General features: G+C 59.1%; 1 protein-coding gene across 1 annotated transcript in view; it reads right to left on the bottom strand.

Annotated features, from left to right (window-relative positions):
- Positions 1–22,819, bottom strand: part of ITPR3 (inositol 1,4,5-trisphosphate receptor type 3) — a 43,228-nt gene that overhangs the window by 16,498 nt on the left and 3,911 nt on the right. Inside the window, exons 2-27 of the mRNA XM_074564569.1 lie at positions 17,962–18,032; positions 13,862–13,983; positions 10,667–10,753; positions 10,329–10,487; positions 10,117–10,215; positions 9,903–9,986; positions 8,787–8,933; positions 8,351–8,446; positions 7,097–7,147; positions 6,392–6,534; positions 6,122–6,221; positions 5,676–5,836; positions 4,834–4,975; positions 4,428–4,589; positions 4,109–4,281; positions 3,862–3,981; positions 3,517–3,699; positions 3,181–3,432; positions 2,729–2,873; positions 2,422–2,569; positions 1,916–2,112; positions 1,633–1,762; positions 1,300–1,357; positions 925–1,090; positions 622–786; positions 338–406 (exon numbers count right to left, since the gene is read on the bottom strand). Of these exons, the coding sequence (XP_074420670.1) occupies positions 338–406; positions 622–786; positions 925–1,090; positions 1,300–1,357; positions 1,633–1,762; positions 1,916–2,112; positions 2,422–2,569; positions 2,729–2,873; positions 3,181–3,432; positions 3,517–3,699; positions 3,862–3,981; positions 4,109–4,281; positions 4,428–4,589; positions 4,834–4,975; positions 5,676–5,836; positions 6,122–6,221; positions 6,392–6,534; positions 7,097–7,147; positions 8,351–8,446; positions 8,787–8,933; positions 9,903–9,986; positions 10,117–10,215; positions 10,329–10,487; positions 10,667–10,753; positions 13,862–13,983; positions 17,962–18,032 (3,430 nt within the window). The remainder of the gene's footprint in view (positions 1–337; positions 407–621; positions 787–924; positions 1,091–1,299; positions 1,358–1,632; positions 1,763–1,915; positions 2,113–2,421; positions 2,570–2,728; positions 2,874–3,180; positions 3,433–3,516; positions 3,700–3,861; positions 3,982–4,108; positions 4,282–4,427; positions 4,590–4,833; positions 4,976–5,675; positions 5,837–6,121; positions 6,222–6,391; positions 6,535–7,096; positions 7,148–8,350; positions 8,447–8,786; positions 8,934–9,902; positions 9,987–10,116; positions 10,216–10,328; positions 10,488–10,666; positions 10,754–13,861; positions 13,984–17,961; positions 18,033–22,819) is intronic.

A 22,819-nucleotide genomic window follows, 5' to 3' on the forward strand; every position in this document is an offset into this window, starting at 1 on the left:
GGGCTTGCTTGCAATCCAGATGTGCCCTTCATAAACCCACGTGCTCCTTGCATCGCTCGCAAATCTTGGCACCCCTCTCAGAATTCCTCCTCGCAGTGCCATGCGGGCAGCCCTTGCAGCCATCACCAACCCCCTCCCCTCCAGTTCTCCCAGTGCAAGGCTCACCCGCGAGCCCTGGGGACGTAACAGGGCTCCTCCTTGCACTGAGCTGGCAGGAACAAGCCCTGGCTTGGACATATTTCTTCTGAACCCCAGGAGAGCTTGGAAATCCCCCCCATGATTTCACCCTTTCCCTTCTTGCTGGTGCACCCAGGGGCCAGGATTCGGTCTCACTTACCCCCTTGACTATCTGATAGTTCTCGCTGCTCTTCTCTCCCGGCGCAATGACCTCTTCGTCGGCAGCATGCTGCAAGGGGACAGAAACAACACCAGGGTCCCACCGCGCCTCTCCAAAGCCTGAGGAATAACTACCCCCCACAGGACTCTCCCTGACCCTCCTCTTCCAGGCAGAGGGGTGCATGGCCCATCGAGAGGCGTGAGGTGTTGGATTGAAGCGAGCTGCACCTCTGCCTCCCAATCCCCTCCCACCCCAGCTCCCAGAGTCTCGCTCAGGGCTCTCACCTCTTTCTTCTCCTTCTTGTTCCCCTCCACCGTGCTCTCCCCTTTGCTGCTGCCCTTCTTGTCCACCCAGAGCTCTGATTTCTCCACCATAGTGCGGAGTTTGTCCAGCTCTGACTTGATCACCTTGTAATTCTCGACGTCCTGGGCTGAGATCAGGAGCTGAACCTGCAGCGACATTCCCAGGGGTCTCCAGGTTGGGGCACGAAACCCATTCCCCTCCTCTTCCAGATCTCCATCCCAAGGAAAGGGGCAGGGACCCATCCCATGTCCTGCACCCACAGCCAAGTGTCCCACCAGGGTTACCTGTTTGAAGGTGTGCAAGACCTCCTGCCTCTGGCTGAAGTGCTTGAAGAGGAGCTGCAGGGAGCCGGAGATGAGCGGCGGGTAGTCGTGCATCGTCAGGTGGATCAGCACCCGCAGAAACATCCTCCCTCCCTCGTCATCCACCTCTAACATGCTGCTCGTCTTCCTGAAGCCGAGACGAAAGCGCTTGGTGTTAGCAGCCACGTGGGAGCTTGCGTGCACTCAGTCACCCCTCGGGGCTGATGGGGACAGCTGCATTAGCCTTTAGAGCCTCATCTTCCTCGTCACCTGCAGCTTTCAGCCTTGGCAGCATGGACAGGAGAGGAAGAGCCCTATGGCCAGGCTAACTATGCACCGGAGGGGGTAGGGACTCACCCCACACCGAACATGGCTTCTGCATGCTCGCCGATCCGGTCCAGGTTCATGGCTGCGGCTGATGGGAGAGGAAAGGGACATGAAAAGGGACAGCCACCATGATCTGCATCGGCAGAAAACTGCAAGAACCAACCCAGCTCCCTGGCCACTGCTCCAAGCATCCACGATGGACACAGAACACCTCATCCCATCTGCACAGACTCCAGTCCCCCCATGCTCCCTGCCAGCAGTGGGTGGAGAGCTGCTGGAGCTGTCACCTCCACCGTCTGCCTGTCCCCAGCCTGTGGGGTTTGCTGAGTTGAAGGTGTACCAGGAGCAAAGTGGAAGAGTTACTTGTGGAGTCAAAGGCTGGAGCCGTCCCATCAGCCGCACTGTCCTGCATAGGGTAGACTTCCACAAACTCCTTCTTGAAGACAGAAAGCAGGTAGGAGATCCTGTAGTCCAGCCGCACGTTCAGGATGAACTGGCAGCAGCAGCGAAGAAGAAAGCAAAAGTGAGTGTCCTCTTCATACCAGCTGTCTCTCTGCATCAGAAAACCATGTCTTCCCCACACCACCCCATCCCACAGGTCCCACCCACAGCTCCACAATGCTTCTCCCTCCCCACTGGCTCCAACCTGTAAGATCTCCAGGATCTTCAGCTTGGTCTCCATCACCACAATGTTCTCATTCTCGATGCTCCTCCCTCTGTCCACTTGCTCCGGGGCAGACCCGGCACTGAGGCTCGGAGGGCTGAAGATGGACTGTTTCCTGCTCAGCACCATGGTGGACATCATCTGCCCAACGCCCTGGATTGATCTCCGCACGTTCTTCCCTACAGAGGCAGCCACAGTGGGCAGAGTTAATGCAGATGGAAAGGGAGGTGGCAGAGGACCGATGGAAGGACCCACTTAGACTGGAAAATGCTGTAGACATCAATCAGAGAATGAGTAGGAGGGACTGGCCATTTCTCTGGCATGGCCAAGGGCTCAACGCCTCCTGTCTCCCAGTGCAGACCAGGCCAAAGCTTCCATGTCAGCAAAGCAGTGGCTTGTTTTCTTGCAGCCAAAACCGGACGGCACTGGGCAAACCATGGAAAACACCTTCCTGCAGGACCATGCCTCGTTATGGAGCAGGGACTCACCCGTCACCTCATCGTTGTAGACCGCCTGCATCATCAGCTGGGGGTTTTGGACGCAGTCGATGATGCCCAGCAGTGTCCGTGTCAGGCGTAGCAGCTCACTGAAGCTGTAGAAGCCGAAGTAGATGAGGTTGTGGGCAAGGCTGACGACCTAGGGAAGGACAAGGCAACTCCAGACCTCGCCATGCTCAGGGCTGAGCAGGAGAAACAAACATAGGGAGAGGGATGCCAGCACAGCCACCCTCGACACAGACGCAGCAAAATAGTGTTGCATCGTGCAATGTGCCAGTGACACCAGCAGGACTCGCACCTCGAAGGTGAGCTTGTTCTTCTCCTCATTGGCGAAGGGCACCGCCTCGCTCACCACGTTGTTGAGGTAGTCCTCCACGAACTCCATGGTGCTGGCGAACTTGTTCTTCTTGTCATCACGTGAGACGTTGAGGTTGGAGTCGTAGCTGTGAGGGGAGATGGTGGGGATGAGCTGGATGGCAGTGAGTCTCCTTGCATCCAGCCTGGAAGAAGCACTGTCCAGGCAGCTGCTGAGCTGGACAGGCATCTGTCTAGGCATCAGGGCCAGAAGTGAATCTCATGACTGTGATGGAGCCCACTTCCTTCTGAAGGCTGAGACCTATTGAAGTCACTCCAAAAATTCCCCCCTCACAGTCCCTGCTAAAGCCAAGCCAGTCCCTACACTGGATGGCATCTGCCATCCCACTTCCTGCCCCATCCTCAAAAGCCCCTGCAAGACCCAACATGTCTCACTCTTTGATTGTGATGGCTGTGGGGATCTCAGTCCAGAGCCGTGCAAACTTCACGGGCATCACCAGCTCCTGGGGGTCCCTGTCCACGTGCACGTGCAACATGAGGTGGCAGAAGGACGCCCGGAGATCGAAGGGCAGCATCTCATCTGCCATGCAGAGGAAGATCAGGTCCACACCCAGCTGCTGGGAGATCTCCTTGATGGCCAGGTACTGGCGATCCAGGCACATGCGGGCAAAGAGCTTCAGCTGGTACCTGCCCAGGGATGAGGGGGAGAGGGAGTGAGGCCATGCGACCCTTACACCCTCACCTGGAGGGAAGATGCCACGGGATCGTCACCTGTAGTAGCTGAGCACGTTCTCGTCATGGGCATTGCCAGCCCGGGCCTCCTGCGCCAGCTGCCGGATGCTTTTCTCATGGTGGTCATTGTTCTTGTCCGTCCAGGTGAGCCAGACCTCCTCCTCTGAGTACTCGATGCTCAGGTACTCGTGGGTCTGGGACATCTCCTTCACCGGCCTCAGCCTAGGACAGAAAAGGGGTACATCTGGAGATGCTCCTGCGGACAGGGAGCAGCTGGACCTTGAAGGGTGACGGGAGTTTCACCAGGGCACTGGGGGAGCTGGTGGAAGGCAGGGCCGGGCATCAGACCCCAAACGTGGACAACCTCTCCCCTTGGCTACTCACTCCGTTTTGATGAGGATGTCACTGTTCTTTGGGTCCAGCACACACTTGCAGATCAGCTCCTGGGTGACAGGGATAGCAATGTGGTTGGACACGCACAGGTCCGAGAGGTAGTCCAAAAACCTGCAGAGCAGAGACAGCTCGCTGTGAAATGGAGGTCTATGGGGGCTCTCTCCACCCCTGGTCGAGGCACATCCCACCCATCACGCAGCACAAAGCCCTTTGGGACGAGGCCTTTCTGGACACGCACCGTGGCTCGCGGTTCTTGCGCACCAGGCTGACGAAGGTCTCCACCTCCGTCTTCGTGATGTGCTTCTCCAGCAGCTTGCGGTTGTTGTGCAGCAGGGCCGTGATGGTGTCCTCAGCGAGGATGTCGTAGCCAATTTGGGACTGCATCATCCCGAACTGCTTGGCAATGTGCTCCTGGAGCAGGCAGAGAGGCGGTGAGCACACGGGGCTGTGTGTCGGGGTCTGGCAATGTCCCCCCTGCCCCACCGAGACCTCAGCAGCCCCCCAGAGCTTTGCAACAAGTGGTGGGATGGGGGCTCGCCCTGTCACCCCCCACACACCTGGTTCTTGCGATAGTCCTCCTGGGAGTGCCGGAGCACACGGTAGCACAGCCGAAACATGTACTGGTAGGGAGCGTTCTTCTGGTCCGACAGCTCTTCCAGCCGCACCAGGGGCCCTTCCCCACCCTTGTCCTTGAAGGGGGCTTTCAGGATCCCAAAGATCTGCCCAAAAGCAGAGGTGATAAGTGCTGTGTCCCCCTCCACACCATCACCCCCATGGCATGGCTGGACACCAGCTGTGCTTGCCAGGAGGGCTTGGTGCCCCACTGGGGCATGCGCTGGAGACCAGCTACACCTCCTCCATGGGGGCTTCCAGATCCCTGGTGTCCAGCATGGCCCTGGGCAGCACAGGACATGTCCGCAGGACCTCAGCCTTGCTCGGATGCAGGGCCCCATGGCCACTCACCTGCTTCAGGATGTTCTGCTCCCGCATCAGCTTCTGCCGCTCCCGGTTGGGCTTGGTCACCACGATGTCCAGCACATTCTGGCCATTGTTGGGGACGTCGCTGACGAAAAACACCAAGTCCTCCAGCAGCTGGATGACGAACCTGCAAAGGGGCATGGTTGGACTGTCCAGCCAGGGGGGCTGCTTGCCCACCTCACACAGCCCACCCCGACTCAGGTCCCTGCAATGATGCCAACGCATTTTGGAGGACCAACGAGACCACGTTCAGGGCTGCCAGGGAAGCTGCTGGCCAATCCTCCCCTCCTTATTAGATGTTAATGGCTGCCCTGAGGCAAGAGGTTTTACAGCCCCTATGGTTCCTCCGGAAACTATATGTGCCAGGGTAAATGCCAGGGGCCTTTGCTTGTGATTCATGCCAGGGATTTTGCACTTAACACCCCTGTACCCTTAGTGACCCTCGCGGGGCCAACGCGGGGCAGGCTGGCAGGGTGGAAGCAGCTCACTCTGTCCCATGGGGGATCTGTGTTTGCTCAGGAAGCACCAAGAACCCACCCACCTAAAAATAATACCGTGACTAACCCGGCTGCCCCTATCATGGGGCCATCTCTCAGCCCCCTCGGATATTTTTCTAGCAGCAAAGGAGGGGCCGGAGCGGGGCTGCGGCGTTATCTGGTTTCCTCGCCAGACTCTTGGGAGAAGCAGGCGTGGATTTGGGTTGTGGGCAGGAAAGTAAGACAGCGCTGGCACCAAGACCCAGGCAGGGGCCCCATCCTGCAGCGATGCTGGAGAGCCCTTGGAGGAGCCCGGCACGGCCCCATCTCCCAAGGGAAATGACTTTTTACCTCCGGTCGTTCTGGCTGAGAAAACCTTCGTTCATCTTCTCCACCACGTTGGCCAGCATCGAGCTGGCATCATTAGCAAAATCCAGGTCCCGGATCTCAGACACGGGCACGGAGACGATGGCAAAAGCTTCTTTGTCTTCTTTGGTGGGGCACGTGCCCAGCTGGGAAGCAATGGGGAAGAAGCATCACACAGACAGGGCAATGCCAAGCATGTCCCCACCATCCGCCACCCATCCCAGGCGGGAAGTCAGAGATCCAGTTTGTACCCATCAGATGGGCTGGGGTGGGCTCTAGGTTACTGGGGTGGGCTCTAGGCTGGTGTCCAGCCACCCCCTTGGATCATCAGGGTATTTCAGTCCCTGGGTGCTGGGTGGGAAGGAACACGCTAAGAGCTACTGGGGCACAGGGGATAAATCCACGCACGGGAGGAGGGAGCGGGGCCGTACCATGAGGCGAATGGGCCTCTCCTCATCGATGTCAATGGGCACGTTGGTGCTCTGGATCCAGGTGTTGGTGCAGAGGTGGCGCAGCCTCACATAGGAGTTCCTGCAAATGGCACAGTGTCCTGGTGAGCGACTCTCACGTGGACACGCCACCACCCTCCACATCCCCCGGCACAGCCCCCGATTGAGAACAGACTTGCCACAATTTCACACCGTGCAATTAAGCCTCCCTTCTTTATTTCAAACCCACCACGGCAGCGCGTGCTCACGTACCGTGGGACGAAGGAGTCCGTCTTCTGCAGCGTGGTGGGGTCCAGCTCGAAGAGGGAGGCGATGTCATTGCCGTGGGGCACGGCCACCAGCCGGTATTTGATCTTCTCCCCCGTGTTCCTGCGGCTGGCGCGGCTGCTGCCCCCCTGCGCCGGGGAAAGCGGCTTTGAGCCCGGCATGGGGCGGCCGCCCCACCGAGCCCAGCGTCCCTGCACACACACGGCATCGGAGGAGACACGCAGCGGCTACGCTCAGAGCAGAAGCTTTTGCTCGGACGAGGGGCTGCAAGAGCACAAGCGCGGCGTGATGCACCTGAGCTACGAGGCCACCCCTGCGCCAAATCTCACCAACAGCAAAGAGGAAAAAACCCCTGAAAGTCCAAATCTCTCTTCTACCGGCACTTCCCCATGGCTTGGGGATCCAACATGCACCGGGACCCCTCCAACAGATTTCGGCAGGGTCCCCTCGCAAGCGGGACATAGGGATGCTACTCTAGAGTGCGGGATGCGGGGATGCTCTGCTGGGCAGCGGGACAGCCTACGGCCACAGCCGCGGCACCAAGCAGGACCCGGCGGCACGGCACGGGCACTGTCCCCACGGCAGGCTCTGTTTCAGGGCATTTCCCTGCTTTCAGGCAAAGTTTAAGAGACGGCGTGATTTCAGGCAGCGGCAGCAGCATTTCTGCTAGCAAGGCTGCACACAGCTCACCGTGGGCGCTGCTTTGGGCTCAGCCACGTCTCCTTTATAACTTGGGTTTTCCTGAAAAGTTAAAGAGGGAGATGAAAGACAGCTATCAGTCCTCCCGCTCGGTCCCTCCAAAAACCCTGTGCATGGGGTGTTATCTCTATTCCTGCCTTCCTCCGTCGCATGGCGGAGAGAGGAAACCGGCCCAGGTGGGGCTGGAGGACGTGACCCGTACCCGAGGCGCGGGACGGGGTGAGCCCTGGGATGCAGCCCCGGGGCTCTGTGCTGCAGCAAGACGAGCTCTTGCTGTAAATCCCTCAAGGCCCCAGGCTGAGGTCTCAGTGAGCAACACAAGCCGGGCAGCGCCAGCCCGCGATCACCCTGCGATCTTCTTTCCTCTGCAGATGTCACCTGAGTGTCTTTTGGTTTAAAGCAACCATTTCAGAGCCCCAGTGTTTGCCGTTTTCCATCCCACAGTGGTGGAGGGTGCCCTGGGGGCTGCCTTTGGTTGTCTTCTCCAGCTAAAGAGCATCTTTGGCACATAGACGCCCCCCACACACACCCTGCGGTACATCCCTGCTCCCCGGCAGCAAGGCGTAACACTGTCTTTCTCTTGGTAGTGGCAGCTAATTAGTGTCATATAAACCACAATATCTAAGTGCGGAAACCTCTTTGTGCCTCTACCAGGAAGCCTTGAGCTGGCCTTAAATAAGAGCAAAAAAAACCAAACCTGGCAGATGGTGTTTCCAGGCCCAGCTTTTGCCCACACCCTCCCCAGGTAAGGACAGCCCTGGATGCTGCTGTGGACCAGAGGATGAGGATGGGCAAAACCTGATCGGGAGGAGTTAAACGCAGCAGGATGAATTATCTCCTGCTCCCATCTTACCAGGAGGTTATACCAGTACCGTTGCTTGGCCTGGAGCAAACAAATAGAGGAAAAACCCGACCACCTCCTCCTGTCCCCCCCGGCCAGAAGAGGAGGGAGCAGGGAACAGCAATTTTGGCAAGCGAATGCCTGCACCATGGGGTGGGGGATTTCACGGGAGAAAGCGTAGCCCTGCCAACAGGCAATGACGATGATGCTCACAGGCGCCAATGCCTCCTGCGAGCGAGGAGGAGCCGTGGAGGTCCAGGGCAGGATGGCTCCAAAAATGGGGCCAGGGACAATCCTGGGCATCGCTGCTCTGTCTAAGGCAGGTGGGCACTGCCTTTGCAAGGGATGGTACCAGCCTCTCGAGGGCAGGGCAGGTTTCTGCATCCCTCTGCTCGCCCCCTTACCTCTGCTGCCAGGTAGTTGCCCGTGGCAAGGTGCTTGAAGCGGTACAAGCCGTTCCAGTGCCCAGCTCCCCCTCGGCATGGGTCGTGGTGGACCACCTGGAAGAAGCAGAGGAGAGCTCAGCCAGCAACGCGTGGGGCTATGGGGAACAGGGATGCTGTTCCTGCTCCCTCCCGGGCAAACACGCTGGTGATAAGAGCCCCGTCCTATCTCAAAGGTGGCCACAAGCTCAGAGAGACAGCCCATCCATCAGCAGCCAGCTCTCTCATGGAGCTCGAGCCTTGTACTGGCCTTCACCAGGGCAGTCAGGCTACCAGAGGTGGAAATGGATAGAAATAACCACTGCTTCTACCAAACCCCGCTCCCCGTGAAAGTGCGGCAGCCCATGGAGGTACCCCGAAAGCCCATGGACACGAGCTCCATCCCCTCCCCGCTCACCTCCACCTCCCACAGGGCGTTGGAGCTGGTGGCCGAGGTGGCTGACTGCCTCAGGGTGGTGCGGAGGAAGACGTGCAGCTTGCCTTTGTACTCGTCGCAGGTGAGAAACTTCTCCTGCTCGGCATGGAAGAGCCTCACCACGTCCCCCTGGAGCAGGACATGGTGGTGAGACCCAGGGACATGGCTCTCCTACAAGCCATGTATCTCCTCCTGTGACCCCCCATCCTGCAAGGGGATAGGATGTCCCGTACGGGGTCCAGAGCAGAGCACAGCTCCCAGCCGTGGCACGGCAGGACCGCGGGAGACCAAGCATTGCAGGGCACCATCAGCTCCTCCAGTCCTACCTACCTGAGGCTGGGCTAAAACCTGCCTCTAGCAGCACAAATGCTCCTCCGAACCCAGGGAAGGGCACTTCGCATGGGCACGGGGCACCCCGCACTCCGCAATGCCATCATTCCATTTACTAATTCAAGTCTCTTCTCTCTGCTTCCCCTCCCCGGGCTGTAAAATGGGTGCGAACCCCCCATTTTACACCCCTGGAGCAGGCAGAAGCTCCGCTCCCCAATGTGTTTAAGGCATCAACGCCCCGGGGAGGAGGATGCAGTGGATGCGGGAAGTCGGGGATAAGTGTGGCGCCCGGAGACGAGGGTCGGTAAGATCATAACAATCAATACCCGTCCAGCTGCTTCCTGGAGGACCTCAGCCCCGAACAATAGCTCCGCAGGGAAAGTTCCTTTCCCAGGCAACAGCCAGCCCTGCTGCACGGCTAAACAGCCGAAAATTGTCCTCGCAGCTAGAAGCCACTGCTGGCACTACATATGCCTCCTATTGCCCTCAAAAGCCAATTCAATGCAATAAGGCGGAGGGTAATTTCATGCCTCCTCGGGTACCTGCTGCCAGGAGACACTAAAATACCCAACTCTAGCTTGCTGTTGAGTTCTCCAAGTGATGAATTCTCCTAGAAATTAAGGTCCCCAAGGCAGGATCTCTTTCCTCTGCCCTTGTCACACAGCCAAACGGCTGTTCACACGTCCTGCCCCCGCAGGGGAGCGGGGCTGGGTCCCCAGAGCCCACCGTGTCCCAGGCGGCTGGCGGCGGCTGAACCTCCTTCCTTACCCCTTTCAGCACTTCCTCCATGTGGTCGCGGAACTGCATGAAAAGGTTGATTTTCCAGCTGGTGTTACAATTGACTGAGTTCACCTAAGGAGCAAGAGCACACAGTCACGACCCCTGGGACAAGGAAAAAAAGGAAGAAAAAGGGAAAAAAAAAAAACAACCCAGGCAATCCCCAAAAGCCGGACCCCACGCAGGCAGCCCAGCCTCCCCGTACCTCCTTGCAGCCGGCGTTGTCAGCAAGCTCATAGTTGCTGGCGTGCAGCGGCTGCCCGGCGTTGACAGGGTTCAGGATGACTTTGTCTCCCACAACTACCTGGGGAGCAGACAGGGAGAGGGAGGATGAGGCCGGGAGGCGAGCACTGGCAGGCGGCACGCACGGTGCTTTCTGCACATCTTCGTCTGGGGACTTTTTGGCCCCCCGCTCACATTATCTCCATTGCTCCTCAGCTTCCAGAAGGGCTGGATGAAGAGCCAGGATCCTTCGTTGCCGGTGGCATCCAGCGTCACCCGCATGGCGTTTTTCTCGAGCAGGGCCGGTAGCCGCTTGTTCACCGTCAGGTACTTGTTGCTCTTCATGTGGAGGAGCTGGAAAGCCGAACACCGGGGTGAGCCGTGGTGGTGCAGCCCCTCGAGGTCCCCAGGGCTGATCATACCCAGAAGTGACCCCCACGAGCCCCTTCCCAGCCCAACCCGCCCGTGCTGGATCTGTGCATCTCCCCCAGAACCCATCGCCGAGCGTGGGAGGGGAGAGCGAGCGCCCGTACCTGTATGACGCTGCCGTATTTCACCACGTCCCCATGTACTTTCTTGTTCTCCGTTTCGTTCTGCTTCTGCTCCATCTGGGCCGCATGCTGAACACCAAAAGGAGAAGAGCTGGGTGTCGCAGCAGCCTCCTCACTCCCCAGGAGCAAGCCCCAGAGGGGCCACCTCCACAGCTATGGGGAGGATGGGACAGGCTGGGATGCAGCACCAGCATCCTTCTGTCCCCCCAGACAACATGGGCCAGACCTATATTATGGTCCTCAGACTCTGACAGCTCAGCCCGGGACCCCAGTGCAGCCCTGAGCTTTAAGCCGAGGAGTTAAAAATTTGGACAACGACAAAATGGCACTGAAATTCCTCAAAAGCCCCAGCAGGTCTTGTGGGGCAGCAGCAAAAAGGGGACTCGGTGCAGGGGCCAGGGGCTGGGGTGATGCACCCAACTCAGCTCTGCGGCAGCAGGGGGACACTGGGGGCTCCCGACAGTACGGAGACCGAAGAGCAAGAGGCGCCAGGCTGGCGGTGCCGTGCCCGGAGGCGGCTGCAGGTCCAGACGTGCTGCTGCGGATGCGGCAGGATGGGTCCGCGCCGGCTGAGATGCCTCAAGAGCGAATCGCTCAGCACTGCTTGCAGCCCCTCTCTCCAAAACCACAGAGATTTTCCGCGCGGTGGCTCCGGCAGTTGGAGGAGTGATGTTGACATACGTGGAGCAAGGCAGGAACTTGCTCCCGCAGCGGATCCGTCTGGGAATGGCGAGGGTGTGCAAACAGCCCCGGCGCCAGCCCGGGCAGTGCCAGCCCAATGTTCCCCCACAGCTTGGATGGGAAACAGCGGTGAGGGCTGGAGCTGGGAGAGCATCTGCCCTTTCCCATCCTGCTTTCACCCCCTTTTCACTTGAGGGCAGAGGAATTGGGAAACAGCTGGAATCGCAGCTCCGCACTGGGAGGACGGGGCAGCCGGTCCATGAGTGCCCCAGCAGCCGGTGCCGGGGCTTTGAATGCGCCTGGCACACGTTGTGGCAGTGCAAACCCTTTGCTCTTTTGAATGTTGCCACCACTTTAGTTAAGCCTGCGTCCCCACGCAGCTCTGGGTGCCACCCGGGGACGTGAGCCCCGTGGTGGTGGGTGCTGCCATCAGCAAAACAAACCCGCTGCCAAGAAATCCCGCACTGATGCGGAGCTGGGAGTTTAACAACCACCCCATGGAGCAACACGGCTCCCCGCAATCGATCCGGCACTGTGGCGCGTCCTAAATCTGCATCCAGATCTGAGCTCCTCCCTTGCCGAAAGCCTGCGGGGCCGGGAGTGGGAACTGTCTGCCCCGAGCACCCAAGCTCACGGGGGCTGATGTTCCCAGCCTGTCCCGTGGATGGGACGGGGTCTGTCCCCAAGCCACGGTGGGACGGGGGGTCAGGGACATGCACAAGGGGGTGGGCGGCCCGGGAGGGTGCAGGGAGGATGGGGAGACACCAGCGGAGCAGGAGGAAAGCCTCCACGGCACGTCTGCGCTGCGCCTGGCTGCACCTACAATTAGTCAGGCCAGGAAACACCGAGCCTTAAACCCACTAAAAACAACAGTGGGAGAGCACAAGCTGGGAAAGGGCTTCTCCGCACGAGACCTGGGCCGCTTCTGCTTCAGGAAATTATCTCCGTGAGTTGGAAGATGTTTTCAGCCTGCGGGAGACACTGACAAATCGCAGCCTGGAGCCCGGTGTCCTGCCAGATTGACCAGGGGCTTTGCAGAGAGCTCCCTCCCAGCGCTCGGCTCCGGACGCGCGGGAGCGTTTGCCAAAAGGGCAACACCGGGAGCAGCGGAAAGGAGCAAGGAAATGACAGAGTCTCTTTAAGACAAATCTTAACCAAAGTGCAATCAATCAGGCTCAGAAATGAGTTTCTCTGTCCAGTCGTGGCCAGTACAGCTGTGGATGTTACACGTTACAGTCTAACCGGGGCGGGAAAATAGTGTTTCTACACACCAGCGACCGCGTACAGCTGGACATGGCGGGAGGCACCGACCCTGCCCCGGCATACCCGAATCGAGCCGGGACGCCCTGTCCTGACACCGCACCAGACCCCGCTCCCCCATGGCGGAACTGGGGGACCTGCGGGGATGGGCTTGAAGCCTGACGAGATGATTTAACGAATCCCTCCTGAGCTTCGGTTTTATGAATCATCCTCGGGGCCTCGCCAGCTGTCTGAGGCGATTATGCAATGTTTAACATGGGCCTTTTCCAAACCTCATGGAAGTCAACAGGAGCCTTTCTCTTCCACAGCCCTTTGGAGCAGGTCCGGGCTCTCTCCTCCGTGCCAGGCACCCCTGGGTGCTGGGGAAGGGGGGGTGTGCGGGGCTGGCAGAGCCCCTCTCCCTGCTCTGCCATGAGCTCCTCTGCACGAGGAGCACCAGAAGGGCTGAGACAGCAAAGGCTGGGCATGGTGGGGAGGGTGGAAAGGCAAGCGGACATCACCTCTCGCCCCAAAAGCAGCAATGCAGCCCTACCTTCCCCTCCCCACCTGCTCAGCCCCCTGGATCCGTCTCTGCAGGTCTTCCCTGGGACATCTCCCTTGCACTGGGAGTGACAAAATCCCATGCGGCTCCTTGGTCGCTGCTGCATTCACCCTGCGCTGTCCCGGTGTGGGCCGTGCCTGGCCATGCCACGCTGCCCAGGGCTCCCCGCGGCGCTGAGGGCACACGTGCTGGCATGGCATGGTAGCTCCATCAGGAGAACGTGGCAGGATCCAAGGTTCAATTGCCTCTCACATCAGAGGCCAGATAAGAGCATCTCCTAAGAAGGGTAACCCAGGGTGCAGCACCCATCCCTGGGGACCAACCTTCAGTCCTGCAGGTGCCAGCGCAAAGCGCCTTACGGAGCTCCTACCTCAACCCCCTTATTAGACACCGTATGCCATGACTAATTAAGAGCTGAGGGCTACGGAAGCCGTTCCTCTAGAAAAGGTGTCTGTGGCTAACAGTCTGTGGTGAGAGGAGGGCAATGGGACAGGAGACAGCTGGGCAGAGGCACACCCTGAGGACAGCAAAACCCAGGCCAGCCTGCATGCAGGCTGTTTTCTGGGAAGCAAAACATACCAGCGTGTGCACGATGAGAGGTTTGGGCATCATCACCCATCCAACCCATGGGGACCATCTGCCCCAGGGAGGACGGTCCCTCGCGCCCGCTCCCTGTCCCTCGCAGCCCCGCTCACCTGGAGTTTCTGCAGCAGCACCACGTCCGCGATCTTCTCCTTGTCCTGCTTGGTTTGCTTGGCCTTCCAGTACTGCTTCTGGGCAGAGTAGCGGTTCATGGGACACACTTTGAAGAGGCAATCTGGGAGGAAGAGAAAAGCAAGGCTGAGGCTGCAGCAGCCACATGGCCACCAGCCAGCAGGGCCAACATCACTGAGGGGCTGGAGTGAGTGGTCCTCCGGGACACTGCTCCCGTCCCAGCAGCGTCACTGGGAGATGGTCCTCCTAACCCACAACAACCCTATCTGCTGCTGGGGGTCCAAGGGAGAGCTGGCTGGGACTGGTGAAGGGTCAGGTCACCTGGCATTAGGGGGTGGATTAGTTTCAAATCAGGACAAATAATGAGCCCAGGAGCGTCTCCACTTCTTGGACTCGCGATTAGAAGTGTTCTCATTGGAAACGGCTGTGCAATTTGGGAAGAAGAAATACTGATGAAGCCCAGCTGTACCGAACGAGGAGAAGATCCTGCCAGGAGGGAGAGCAGCTAGCAGGACATGGCCACCATGAGACCGGAACATAAGCAGATATCTCCACACCTCTCTTGTCACCCTGCCCACCGGCCACCCCGCACCAGCAGGGCCGCAGGCGGCCGTGCCGTCGGGATCCGCTGGTTTTGCAAAGGGGCCGCTGTTCTCCCATGACTGCTCGCGGGGAGCCGCAGTTACCAGCTGCTGGAAGCCACGAGCAAACCACTCCTAAAATCTGTATGTCAACAGCTGCATTTCAAGTCCTAAAGGAAACATTTTGGGGACCCGGAGGGCCCAGGTTTGCATCCCAGCTCCCCCAAACACTTGCAGCCCATCCGCGCTCTGCAGATTGCCCCAAAATGCCTGGTTTTCCCCAGGCTGCTGTGGCCGGGATGCGGGGGCGGGAAGTGCAGATGCCCAGGTCCAAGCTTTGGGAGCCAAAGCAGGAGAGCGGATGTCTGGAGACGAGGAGGCACTTACATCTCCCAAACCCTCGGTCAGGGCTGGAAGCTGCGTGGGGTGAGGGCAGGAAGGGCTCCGCAGCCCGGATCGCCCTAATTACACCTGAAATAGCAGCCCAGAAACCTCAGGCACAAAAAAAGAAAAGAAAAAATAAAATAATTTAAAAAAAAAAAAAAAAATCACCTCCATCTCTGGCCCCGGTCCCGAGCGGCTGGCAAGCACGTATTTATTTACCTGGGAGTGACGAACAAACAAGCGCAGAGCACAGTTCTCACCGGCTCGGGCTGCTGGGAAGAGGCCAAGTTTCACATTTCGTTTTACAGGTCTATTTGCTAATGGCACATCCCGTGCCAAGGAGGCCGGTGACGCCAAGCTTTTAATCGGGGAGCGAGCGTAGCTGCTGCAATGCCCGGCTGCCTTCTCCCACTGCCTCCGAGCGGGGCTGCAGAAACACCGGGGCCACCTGCAGCACCTTAAATCGTTTTCATTAAATGGCTAATTAAGGTTGCAAAAGGAGCTGGTACAAAGTAGAAATTGGGGGGGGGAGTTAAAAAACAAAACAACGTAGCTATTAGGAGACAGATGCCAATCAAACCCCTGGCTCCAAGCACGCCCTGACATCCCCGTCTCAGCGTTAAGCTCTGTTTTGCAAGGAGGGAAACTGAGGCACGGAGTCATTTGCACACAGAACGTCTCCAGCAAAGCTTCTTTGGAAGCCGGGGATTTTGGCACCCGGGCCTAAGCACTGATGAGTTTTTGCAAGATGGCTGGTGGGCGGAAGAAAGAGGGAAGCCAAGGAAAGCTCCCACATCAGCAGGGCCCGGCGGGAGCGAGCCAGCACAGCGATGCTCGGTCGAGCGGCCGCGACCCAGCACGGTCACGGGGGCAAAACCCCCAGCGACCCCGGGTGGGAGAGGGGCATTTCAGGCAGCAGCACGGCCGGGGGTCTCACTGCCATCCCGGTGCCTGCCCAGCGCAGGATTGAAGCACTTTATTTGCTTTTTTTTCCTCCTGACGTGCCTGAATGCTGGGAAGAGCCTTGGGGGGGTGGGGGTGGGAAGAAACCACAAAGAAAAGCAAATAACGGAGAGGTGCCAGGCGCCTCAAGGAGGGCTGAGCCCCGGTGCGACGTGGGCGTCCCTTGCCGCAGGGACAGGCTCCCGGGTGGCTTTTGGCATTTCTAAAAAACCCCATTTGTGCCTGACTCCGGGAGAAGGGTCCTGTTTTCCCACCGGGAAGCCGAACTGTGCCCCGGAGTGACCTGCATGCACCTCACCGCAGAGCAGGATAGGGCAGGGTCCGGCCACAGGATACGGGGACGGCAACAGCACATGAAAATCCTCTTAAGCCTCTTGCTGCTGCCGCAAGGAAACAGCAGCAGCCCGTTGTTTTTACCTCCCTCGCGGTGATAGCCATCGAGAAGGCAGACTGCTACTTTTCCGGCCATTAAAACAAGCGCCTGGATATCCTGATAGGGCTTTGCATGGAGCAAGGCTGAGTCTAGACCAGACCTTTGCCTGGAAAAAAGATTCAACACCCGCCCGTGGCCAGGCAGGGAGATGGTGTGGCTGCTGGGACAAGGCTTGCACTGGCCACTCCATGGCTGCTCCCAACTCTTCCCATCCAGCCCCAGGTGAAAGTCTGACGATGGCCGGGATGGCTCTGCAGGCTGGGAGGCTCTGGGGAGCTGTGGGACGGCTCGTTAATTAGCCCCATGTACAAATTAGTGGCACCAGCTCCCACGGAGAGGCAGGTCGCTGCTCGGGTGAGACCCCCGTGGGGAAGGGTGCCCGCGCAGCACCCTGATGTGGGATGTTAAAGCCACCCTGAGAAAGATGCGGAGGCACAAAGCAGAGCAGGGAACCAGTATTTTAAATGACATTTTTTAAAGGGGACTTGAAATTAGAGTAGCTGGGATGAAAGGAAGGGCTGTCCTAAACCAAACCCCGACTCCAACAACACAGTCCCTGGGTTTGGGGCGTTTTCTCAGTGTACACTCAGCCCTATCGCCACATCCCAGCCCTATGCTCTGTGCACCGGCCACTCGAACCCTTGAGCCCAGAGACATCCCACTGCTCCCCGGGGGAGCCCCAAGGTCGCGGCCACCTCGCTGGCCAGCCCCAGGGCTTGCAAACCGGGGAAGTGGGAGGCACAATTTGCTTTTCCAGGCGGCGTGTCCTGGCTTCTCCGGAGCGTTTCCACAGGCCAGGAGCTGCCCCAGCTTCCACTGACTCATACCCTTTTCCGCCTGGACCTGGCCACATTTGCCCGCTCCTGCCCGGGGCTGCCCCTCGCCCAAATGGGAAATAACGAGCGCAGCCCCGAGCGCCGGAGGAGACAACGCAGCCCAAAACGTGACGGCTGGGGACAGGTCGGGATTTACCGTCTCTCCCTAAACCCTGCCTGTCTTGTAAATGGGCGACTTAATCCCCTGGCTCTCTCTGAGGTGCAGCCAAGCACAGCAGATGTAATTAGTGCTGAATGCTAACAGACTCGCCTTGAAATAGTTTGCCTGTTGCAACTGCCCCTGCGTCTGTCCCCTCCTGTCCCTGGCTCCTGGTGGGTAGCCATCCAGCTGCCTGGATGCCTAGGGATGCATTTGGGGATGGTCAGACCCACCCTTGCAAAGGGTGGTTCCCGGCCAGCCCTGCTCCTCAGGGCTGGGCGAGGGGTCCCCAGGACCATCCCACCGCGGAGGTGGTTCCAGTGAATGCATAAACCTGGAATAGGTTGCCCAGAGAAGCTGTGGCTGCCCCATCCCTGGAGGGGTTCAAGGCCAGGTTGGACGGGGCTTGTAGCGACCTGGTCTAGTGGTTGGTGTCCCTGCCCAGGGCAGGGGGTTGGAACTAGATGATCTTTAAGATCCCTTCCAACCCAAACCCTTCTATGCTTCTGTAAATGCCCCCAGAGGCAAACGCAGGAGGGTAGGTGGTTTGGCCAAGTCACAGAAACAAGCCTACAAAGGCTGTCCGGGATTCTTCCAGGCTCCTCTGCAAAGGACAAGCAGCATTTCCCAGCCCTGGGTGAGCTGGGGTGCCTGGGACCCTGGTCCCCGTCCCTGGCACGGATGCTCGGGGCCAGCATCGTCCCCAAGGCTGCTCACGGCCGTGATGGAGCCGCCCCAGTCTCACCTCGAAACTTCTTGGGCGGGTTGTCCAGGTCGCCGGCGGCCGGCTCCACCACGCACCGATCATCCACCAGCCTGTACGGGGACAAAAGCAGGAGCAGGGTGTCAGCAACAACGCGATGACAGCAGGGCCCGAGCGAGCGGAGCGGCTTCACCACAAACCACAGCGCTGCGCCAAAAGTCACCTGGCCCAAAGCGACAACATCAAAAGCTGCATCTCCTGTTTCCCACCCGTTTGCACTCTATAAATATTTAGCACGACAACGCTCGGCTCTTGGGGCAACCAGCTGCTCTTGGGTACTTGCTCCGAACACGTCGCCCCTGGTTCGCCACCACCCGCCATTTCTTTCACGTGCGTTTTTCATCCCCGTCCCTTGGGGCAGATAAAAATCAGCAGCGAAGAAACACGGTGCTTGGTGTCAGCCGCGCTCCCGGAGCCTTTGCTCAGCGACCCGTGCGGGAGGCTCTGATGCCTGTGTCCTGCCAGAGCGAATCCTGCCTTTCCCAGCTCCCGGCTGAGCCGAATCCACCCCTACAGCACGGTGCACTTGTTGCCTCATTATTTCACTGTTAATCTGGCAAAAAGGTGATGAGTTCGACTTTTATGCAATGGTTCTCCTTCTCCGGCTGGGAGCTCACCCCACTGGGACATGGAGGGTGTAACTGCTGCAGACGGAGGTGGCAGGGCCCCCCCAAACCCAGTGATTAATTATTATCTGATCAGAGGTGCTGGCTCTGCCCATCAGATGCGAAGGGCTGTGTGTCTCCTCCCTGCCCACCTCTTTGTTTTCCCAGTGTTGAGCAAAAATCCTGCGGGTTTGGCCCTGGGCGCTGAGGACCGATGTCAGGTCAGATGGGACGCTGCTTTTCAAAGTTACCGAGACCAGCGAAGCGTAACCCGGCGCAAGGTTCAGCTCAGCCCCCAAAGCGTGGAGGGGGACGGACCAGCATCGCCCCAGGGGCTGGTGGCGCCGGGGGCCACCCGGAGCTCGTCTGCACGGGCCCCGCGAGGCTTTCAAGGGAACTCGGTGCTCCAGCGAGACAGGCTGTACCCGCTCGCCCGCTTTCTCCCAGCCCTTGGGAAGGGATGCAGTGAGAGAAACTGCGCTCCTGCCCCGGGCGAGGAAGTGGGAAGCATGTCCCCACCTGCGGAGGCTGGATTCAGGCAGCGAGTGGATGCAGGAACGCACCCACGACGCCACCCCGGGAGGGAGCATCCATCGCGGGGACAGCTCTGACCCTGGGACAGGAGGGAAGACGCAGCCCGGAGAAACCAGGCACACATACGTGACATGGTGGCGAAGGGCACGGCGGGGCCCCCGCCGCCCCCTCCGCTCCCCAAAGGACTCTCAACCCCCCCACCACCCTCCAACAAACCAAACAGCCAAAACACCGTGCGAGATGGACACGCTGCGCTGCAAAGAGTTGGCAAAAGCCACAAGATATCCCGTTCGCAGATCCAGCCTCCTTCCCCCAGCCCAGCCGCTCTCCGGAGGAGGGGAAAATTCCTTTCAATAGCTCGGCAGAGAGGAATTTGGCCTCGGCGCTGATGGATTGGGACCCCGGGAACCTCAGCGCTGCTGCGTCCTTGTCTGCGGGACTCGGGACACCCAGTGCTGTCACTGTCCCCGCCACCAGCTTTAAAGCTCCCCGAGGGTGGGGGAGATTAACCTTAGATTTCAAATAGAGAGAGAGAAAAGCGATTTCTCTACCGCTTTTGGTGGCAGCAGAAGCTTAAAAACAATTAGCAAAGACCTAGAAGATGGTAAAAAAAAAAAATAAACAACGCCAAACCCACGAGGTTTCAGAAAGCGCCCGGTGAGCTGTTTGCCGGACAGGGCGGCCTTGGCTTTGCAAACACTCCTGGTCGGCAGCTCAGGGGCTTTTGGGCTCCTGACCAGGGGCTGCCCAAATTCCATGGGCTGGATGCCTTTTCCATGGGTCCTGACAGCAGGGAAGGAGTTGGGCAGGTTCCCAAACTCCCGCGGGACACGGAGCCTCGGGAGGGCAGGGAAAGAGGTAAAAAGGGGAAAAAACCAGAGCGGAGCAGAAGCAGCCGCGGAGAGGGGCTGCACCATCGTCTCACCTCGCAGGAGATATGCAAAGCCCCGGCCCAGCCCCGGTGCCACTTGTAGGCGGTTTTAGTTTCTATTACTATTATTTTGACGGGGGACAGGGAGGAACAAACACTTTCGGTGCGCCTGGGAGCAAAGACCACTGAAGACCGAGCCCTGGCCGATGCACGGAGCAAAGCACCAACCCTCGGCACGTGCCCGGCTCCCCCCGGCGCCTACAAAAGCAGGGGGTTCGATTCATCTGTGCACTTTAAAAAACCAGAAATCCTCCCTCACCGTGGCTAGGGGTCTCCGAGGAAGCGCCTGACCTGCGTGGCCCGTTTTCGGTGTCGTAAGGGTGCGGGAGGCTCCCACCCACACCAGCTCTGCCCGCAGCAGTCGCCTGCCGCTTCCCCGTGCCCGGCGTTAACCGGGCAGGATTAGAGACAGTGACCTGCCAGGCTGGAAGTCTTAATTGGTTAACGATCTCAAGGCAGTTTCAGCATCTTTAATCCCAGGATTACACATTCTGCAGGAATGCAAAGTGTTGTTATTATTAAACTGATACTCCAGACTAACGTTCTTCGGTTAAAAACTGCTGAAAATAAAAGGATTCTGACAGGGTGGACATGAGTCACCTGGGTGACTGCTGGGGCCAGGATGCGCTTCCACTAATAACCCGCATTAGCACGGCGGGATGGAATCATGGAATCACAGAATGGCCTGGGTTGGAAGGGACCTTTCACGTCATCGAGTCCAACCCTCAACCCGACCCTGAGAAAAGCCATCACTGAACCGTGTCTCTAAGCACTGTGTCTAACCGTATTCTAAATTCCTCCAGGGATGGTGCCTCAACCACTTCCCTGGGCAGCCTGTTCCGATGCTTAATAACCCTTTCAGTGTACAAATTTTTCCGAATGTCCAGTCTAAACCTCCCCTGGCGCAACTTGAGGCCGTTTCCTCTTGTCCTGTCGCCTGTGTTTTGGGAGCAAAGACCGACCCCTGTCTCTGGGGCGAGCAAAGCCCCAAGGGGTCTCTGAGCAAAGGCTCTGGGAGCGCGGCTGACACCAGGCACTCTGTTTCTTCACTGCCGATTTCTATCTGCTGCTCTTGGCCGCAGGGGACGGGATGGGGCGACGCCGAGCTCCCTCTGCTATTAGAGCGGCGGGGACGCGCGGGCGCTCGGAGGGCAGCTTTCGTTTCCCAGGTGTTAATGAGAAAAGGGGGCTGTTGGCGTCTGAGCACCTGGAGGAAGACCCATCAGGCTGGACGTGCTGATGTAAACTTCACCCTTTGCCTTTTCCAATCCCCTCCGGGGAGCACGAGGGGCCGGATCCTGCCCATGGATGATCCTGGCTCCCCGCAGCCCAGCGAAGCGCGGGCGAGCATCTGGTTAGTTTTAAGCCGTGCAAGTCACGGCAGTGGTTCCCAGTGGGGCTTTCGGCATGCTTTACAAATAAATAAATAAGTGAATAAAAATCGAGCACAAAGTGATTCCCTGGCCCGGGGCCAGCGCGCTTGGCCTCGCGCGAGGCAGAGCCTTCGCCGGAGGTCAGGGGAAAAGCAGCTCGTCCAGCGCTGCGATCCGCAGCGGTCGGACACCCCGAGCCTCCCCGGGGACGGCGGCAGCTGGGGCTGACGTGGAGGCATCGCTCCGGCAGATGCCTCCTCCCAGAACCTGGGCTGGGGAGGAGGAGAGAGTCGTCCCTGGCCACGGTGCACCCCATGCCGAGGGGAGCTCCGGAACGCCGTGGTCCAGGGGTGCACGGGGAAGGAGCGCTCTGGGAGACGGGGAGCCCCAACCCAGGCAGGAGCACCCAGACACAAAGCCCACGAACCCCTGGAGGTGAGGATGAGGCGGAAGAAGATGAGGAAGAGGAGGAGGAGGAGGAAGAAGAGGAGGAGGAGAAGGAGAGCTCGCCATTGGGCACAGGGCTGGGTCAGCCCCTCTGGCTCAGGGTGCGAGATGGGCACCGAGCCCACAGGGAGGATCAAAAATAAAGTGAGCGAATGCAGGGAAGACAGAAAAATGCAGCTTTTCCTCCCGCTGCCCCAGTGCCGGGAGGAGGAAGCCGCTCTTGGCCTTGCGTGCTTCTCCTCCCCGCAGAGACGAGTTCGTCCTGACCCGGCGGAGCTGGAGTTACCCTTTAACCAGCTGCATTTCCCTGAGCTGCTCCACCCTGCAAATCCACCTGCAATCACAATTACAGCTATGAAAGGTGTTATTTCACCTGAAACAGCCAGCTGCCATTCGAGCAGGTTTGCCGCTGGCTCTTCCCCTCTGCAAGCCCACAGTGCCCGTCCCCGAGCCCCTGGCGGGTCCTGGCAGCCCCCCGGGGATGGCAGGGATGGGGCAGCACATCCCCCCGCCAAGCGCAGGCGCCTGCACTGCATTTCTACTCCCTTCTTGCTCCGGCCATTTGGTGCTGGCTTATCAGGGACACCAGATACGATGGGGACACTCATGACAGCAGCGTCCAGGGCTCACAGCATCACCCCATCCATCACAACCCGAGGAGGAAGGAAATCAAGGTCCCCCTGCTCCTTTCCCTGCTTGGCCACTGGTTTGCTTTGCCTGAGTGATCGCCACAGGGCACCCCACAACAGCGGCTGTTCCCCCCGTCCCAGCCCCGGTCCCAAAATTCCCTCTCCCCAAGCACAGATCTCCCAGGAGATACCAGCGATAGTCCCCAGGCAGCTCCCCGCAGCGGGGTGCCATGCCCTGGCAAAGCTGCTGCTCAGTGCCAACCCCACGTCCCTGACCCACGCGGTCCTTTTGTCCCAAACTGTCTCAAGCCGCCATCTCCT

The sequence above is a fragment of the Larus michahellis genome, chromosome 21 (assembly GCF_964199755.1).
Source record: "Larus michahellis chromosome 21, bLarMic1.1, whole genome shotgun sequence".
NCBI lineage: Eukaryota > Metazoa > Chordata > Aves > Charadriiformes > Laridae > Larus > Larus michahellis.